This window comes from Dryas octopetala, chromosome 3, assembly GCF_963921425.1.
Source record: "Dryas octopetala chromosome 3, drDryOcto1.1, whole genome shotgun sequence".
Classification (NCBI taxonomy): domain Eukaryota; kingdom Viridiplantae; phylum Streptophyta; class Magnoliopsida; order Rosales; family Rosaceae; genus Dryas; species Dryas octopetala.
Genome location: NC_141368.1, coordinates 2,882,484 through 2,888,512, shown reverse-complemented (window position 1 = coordinate 2,888,512; position 6,029 = coordinate 2,882,484). Strand labels below are relative to the sequence as shown.

General features: G+C 39.9%; 1 protein-coding gene across 1 annotated transcript; it reads right to left on the bottom strand.

Annotated features, from left to right (window-relative positions):
• Nucleotides 1–1,603: 1,603 nt before the first annotated feature.
• LOC147289559 (uncharacterized) lies at nucleotides 1,604–6,029 on the bottom strand. The gene is made up of 8 exons (XM_086234852.1): nucleotides 5,681–6,029; nucleotides 4,826–5,563; nucleotides 4,638–4,723; nucleotides 4,443–4,542; nucleotides 3,403–3,575; nucleotides 2,768–3,117; nucleotides 2,121–2,692; nucleotides 1,604–1,689 (listed from the first exon to the last, which is right to left on the bottom strand). The coding sequence occupies exons 1-8, from the start codon at nucleotides 6,027–6,029 to the stop codon at nucleotides 1,604–1,606; spliced, it is 2,454 nt and encodes an 817-aa protein (XP_086090978.1).

Genomic DNA, 6,029 nt, shown 5'->3' with positions numbered 1-6,029 from the left:
TTTTGTTAAGGGTTTATATATGAAGCCCGATTTGGGTATTTACTATTTTCTTTTGAAAAAATGACGAGCATGTTCTCGAATAAGCTATTGACTACTTGAGAAGCCCATATTGTTTGGGTTGGGTCGGGTAAAAAAGTCCTAATGGGCTCAGTCCCAAATTTATCTGGGCTTGGAGACTCCAGCCCAATGGAGCAACCCACAGGGGTAAAGGCCTAGCATTATAAAGGCTAAGAATCTTGTGTGCACCCAATGGAGGGCCAGTGGGGAAAGTGACTGTTTACAACTGGAAGGTCCATTTGCAAAGCTAAAGGCATTCATACCCTGTTGAATAAAGGGACTCCAAAAGAAAAGCCAAAGGCCAATTATGTTGACAATGAAAAGCCACCCACTTAACCAAAACTTTTTGTTGGGAAATTTCTTGGAAAAACGTCATTTGGGTGAGATTCAATTTTCATGTTTTGTTGGCTTCGGACAAATGTGAGTTATGCCATCATTTAGCTTGTCTTACATGATTACAGAGTGAAAATCATCTTTTGTGTGTCCTTTTAGAACTGAATGAAGAGTAGCACCATTTGATTAGTGTAGAAGTCATTGATTATAAAACTTGTATAGCCTTCAAGCAGGGGATTCTAATTTAGATTTTCTGGAAGTGAGGGCATAGCCTTCACTTGAATGTAGCTGGCTGGGCCATTGACATTATATACAACTTTATGTGGTAAAATGCTTGACAGTGAGATGCTCTTTAGGCTTTTGGTATGGCCTGTAAAAAAGAGATGCTCATCATTTTGATGTTGACCCCAAGCCCATCTTGAAAGAGCCTGATTTCTTTAGTAAACATCCACACAAACAAATACTTTAAATGATTCAGAAAACATCCAAGAGTGCTAAAATGCATGCAAAAACTTATTAATCATATCTTGCTAAAATGCAATTTAAGGATGTATAAGCATTAAGCAATACTTTCCTGAGAAAAAGAGTAACATGATTTGGAGGAAAAACACACAACCCAATGCTCTTTACTCTTTGTTTTGAGGCCAATACCAATAGGGCTACATGCTATAGTTAGAAAACTTGTCTCTTCTAGACCAGACAGAAGATTGCATTGTCTTTGAGATGATTCAGAGTATTCAGTTGTTATTTTTCCATAAAACCCAGTTTGCTTTAATTTTTACAAAAACCAAAAGATAGCTAAAAATAAACTAATCAGTAATTTAAAAAAGAAACATTGAGTGAACCATATACCAGCAAAATCAAAATATTAGGGATGGCAATCAGAGTATCAGGCTATGTGGTCACCGAGTCACTGCACAAGAAAAGAGCTCAAAATACAAAAATATATTTAGTGCTGTGTATACAGCCTTTCATTTTTCTATATGCCATAGAGGTTGAAGTCCAATACATCATGCTATGAATGTGAAAATGTATTTGTTCTTTTTTTTTTTTTTTCTGTATTACAATAGATGTACATATATAGGACTACCAAACTTGGTGACCAAGACAGATCCACAATCAGTGGGGAAGAATCTTATATACAAATCTTCTAATAAATATAATATATACATAATAAAGGAAAGATTATAGACGTGATTCTCAACACTCCCCCTCAAGTTGGAGAGTGAATGTTCTGAAGTCCCAACTTGCCACTCAATGAGTCAAATCTTTCCTTTCCCAATGCTTTGGTGAAGATGTCTACCAATTGTAAATGAGAAGGCACATAAGATGTAGAAATCAAGCCATCTCGTAACTTCTCACGAACGATGTGACAATCTATGTCGATGTGTTTTGTTCGTTCATGAAATACCGGATTTGCAGCTATGTGAAGGGCCACCTAGTTGTCGCATAATAATGTTGCAGGTCTTGTGTGATCAACCCTCAAATCCTCCAAAATATAGTGTAACCAAGTCAGCTCCTAACAAGTTATATACCGCCATGGCACGATATTCGGCTTCTGCTGATGAGCGAGCAACATTGGGTTGTTTCTTGGACTACCAAGAAATTAAAGAATTGCCTAAAAAAACACAATAACCTGAGATGGACTTCCTGGTAGTTGGACAACTAGCCCAATCTGAATCGCAATAGGCTTTTAAAGTGAGATCATTTGTAGCAGGAAAAAAAAAGACCTTGACCTGGTGTTCCTTTGATGAACTTTATGACACGTAAGGCCGCTTCTAGATGAGATTTTCTTGGCTGGTGCATGAACTGGCTCAGTGTACGAACTGTGTATACAATGTCTGGTCTTGTCACCGTAAGGTAAATAAGCCTGCCCACTAGTCTTTTGTATCTTGTGGGATTATTGAGTATTTCTCCATCTATAGGTGTAAGTTTCAATTGTTGCTCCATGGGAAATTTTCCTGGTCGTGCACCTGTAAAACCTGCATCTTTAAGAATGTCCATGGCATATTTGCGTTGGGAAACAAAAATCCCTTTCTTGGACCGTGCTACTTCTATTCCCAAAAAGTATTTTAGGTCACCGAGATCCTTACTACGAAAATGCTCATGGAGAAAACCTTTGAGAGATCTTATTTCCTTTGGGTTATTTCCTGTGAGGAGGATGTCATCTACATAAATTAGAATTGCAGTAAAAGACTTGCCATGAACCTTTGTGAAAAGTGAATAATTAGCCTTAGACTGCTGAAAACCTGCAATTTGAATGGCATTAGAAAATTTGGAGAAGCAATTTTGAGATGCTTGTTTAAGCCCATATAAGGATTTGTTTAGCCGACACACTAAGTTCTCCCCCTATCGGTGAAGTCCGGGTGGAGGAACCATATAAACTTCTTCTTCAAGATCGCCGTGGAGAAAAGCATTCTGGACATCAAGTTGATGAAGGGACCAGTGACGAGAGGCAGCAACGGCGAGAAGACAACGGACAGTGGTAAGCTTGGCCGTGGGTGAAAAAGTCTCAGTGTAATCAACCCCTTCAATTTGGGTACGTATAACCCTTAGCACAAGTCGAGCCTTGTAGCGCTCGATAGTCCCATCAGCATGGTATTTAATTTTGTAGACCCATTTGCCCCCAATGGGTCGTTGATCAACAGGTAAGGAAACAAGAGTCCAGGTGTTATTGTTCTCCAAAGCCTCGAGTTCAAGAGCCATAGCTTGTTGCCATTGGGGATCCTGTTCGGCTTGTGCAAAAGTAACAGGTTATGTATGTCCTGAAATGGCAGCTAGGAAAGAACGATGTGAAGATGATAAACGGAAATAAGAAACATAATTACACAAAGGATAACGCGTACCTTTAACAGGAAGTAGCTCCGAGTCAGACAATGGAACCTAAGTGTGTAGCGTGGCAGTAGAAATTTGATAGTCTTGGTGCCATAATAGGGCTTGGCGAGTGCGCATAGAAAAACGAGTGGAAAGTGGTGGTGGGGACAGTGTGGGAAGTTATGGAGAGGAGGACACCGGCTTCGACGGTGCAGGAGAGACAGAAGTGGAAGAAGACACCAGCTCCGACGGTGGGCTGGAAGGAGCTTGTGTAGAAACAGGAACAGACACGGGTATAAGGGATGATGGGATGACTGGTGTGTCTGATAGTGGAAGCGGAAGCACAGTTGAATCTGATTTGGAAGCACAACCTTGAGATGAAAATGGAAAGACTGTTTCATGAAAAGTGACATCTCGACTAGTGAAAAATTGCTTGGTCGTCATATCATATAAGCGGTATCCCTTTTGTCCTTAAGGATAACCAACAAAGGCACAACGTCGAGCACGTGGATCAAACTTTTGGATATGATTGACTGTGGTAGCATAGCAAAGGCAACCAAATACCCGCAGATGATCAAAAGTGGGTGAACGATTATAGAGTAGTTGAGATGGTGATTTTCCTGCCAACAATGAAGTGGGTAATCTGTTAATGAGATAAACTGCAGTTAATACACATTCAGCCCAAAAAATTAAAGGTAAGTGGGCTTGAAAACGCAAAGCACGAGCCACTTCGAGAATGTGGCGATGCTTTCTTTCAACAACCCCATTTTGTTGGGGTGTGTAAACACAAGAACGCTGGAAGATAACACCTTGGTCAAGAAAAAATGATTGGAGCGAAAGAAATTCACTACCATTATCTGTTCTAATAGTTTGAACAGATCGTTGAAATTGAGTGCGAACAAAGGCAAAAAAATGTTTTAACAAAGATTGGGTTTCAGACTTATGGCGCATTAAAAAAACCCAAGTGCATCTAGTATAATCATCCACAACAGTAAGAAAGTAACGAGCACCAGAATGAGAACTAGTTTTATGGGGACCCCAAATATCACAATGTATTAAAGTAAATGGTTCATTAGAAACAGAAGAATTTGAAGAAAAAGGGAATCTTGTTTGTTTTGCTAATAGGCAAACATCACAATTATTAGCAGGAAAAGAAATGGAAGGAATTAATTTAGCAACTAATTTGAGCCGAGCAAGGGAAGGATGCCCGAGACGCTGATGCCATAAATTTGGGGTGCCTGTGATATTATGAATGGTCGGATTGGAGGAGGTATGAGATATGTAATAGAGGCCACCACGCTGTTCACCCTTGCCAATCATCTTCCTCGTAGCCAAGTCCTGCAAAAGACAAAAATTAGGGAAGAATAGAGCACAATAATTCAAAGATTTAGTAAGTTTACTTACCGATATGAGAATTTAGTAAGTTTACTTACTGACATGAGATTGATATCAAAAGAAGGGACACAGAGAACATTTTCTAATGAAAGATTTGTGTCAAAGGAAATTAAACCTATTGACTCTATAGGAGCAGTAGCACCATTAGGTAAATTGACAGGAGAAAGATGTGAAACAAACAATTTAGATTAAAAAAAGGAATGAGATGTTATATGGTCTGTCGCACCACTATCGAGGATCCATTTAGGAGTAGAAGAAGAGTTACCAGAAAGAATAGGATTAGACAGACCTGCTGCGTTTGCATAAGACTCAACATTGTCAGATGGCTGATCTTGTTTGTTTACCATGGCTGCAATCTGTTGGCATTGCTCAGAAGTGAGGTTGGGTGCAACATTTTGAATGTCTTGCATAGTCGAAGACTGAACATGATTAACGACAGAGGTACTCCTGCGGTTTGAAGCACCAGAATGTATACCACGATTTGTAGAATTCCCTTTGTTGTTTTCTTTGTTATTGTTGCCCTTATAAAATCGATGTCTAGGGGGGAAACCGTGCAATTTGTGGCATGTATCAATGGTGTGAAAATCTTTGTTGCAGTAGGTACAATGGAGTAGAGTCTGATTATTTGGACGAGCAGGAGTGCTTGGTTTGCTGAACTTGACTGCAGCCATCATGGAGGAATTATCGAGAAGAGAGGAACCTAATTGTCGTTGCTTCTCATCTTGCAAAACTAGAGAATAGGCCTTACGAACGGTTGGAAGAGGCTGCATAAGAAGAATCTGTCCTCTAGTTGCTGCATATGATTCATTGAGTCCCATGAGAAATTGCATAAGCTTCTCACTCTCACGCTGTTCAGTCAAGGTTTTCATAGCACCACATGAACAAGTAGGTGAATCCTTGTAAGATGAGAGCTCATCCCAAAAGCCCTTAAGCTTTGTGTAATAAGAAGATATAGACATCTGATCTTGTGAATGAGAGGCGATTGCCTTTTGGATCTGATAAATACGAGGGGCGTTGCTTTGTGAGAAGCATTCTTTGAGGTCTTCCCACACGTCATGTGCGGTTTCGGCATAAAGAACGCTGTCAGCAAGATCAGGCTCAACAGAATTAAGGATCCATGATAAAATCATATCATTGCAGCGTTTCCAAAGGGAGAATTCTGCTAGATCCGTCTGTGAGAAAGGTTGTTCAAGAGTGCCATCAATAAAACCACTTTTATTTTTAGCGCTGAGAACTATGCGCATAGATCGACTCCGGGTATTGTAGTTTTCTTCGTTCAAAGGCTTTGAGACAAGCGTGAGACCAGGGTGGTCTGAATGATGGATAAAAAAAGGGCTTGAGGTATCAGTACCAGTCTCGCTACTGCCATCATTCTTTTTTGTTGGTACAGTATCATTTGTTGGTACAGTATCTGTGATTGTGTCTTCCAT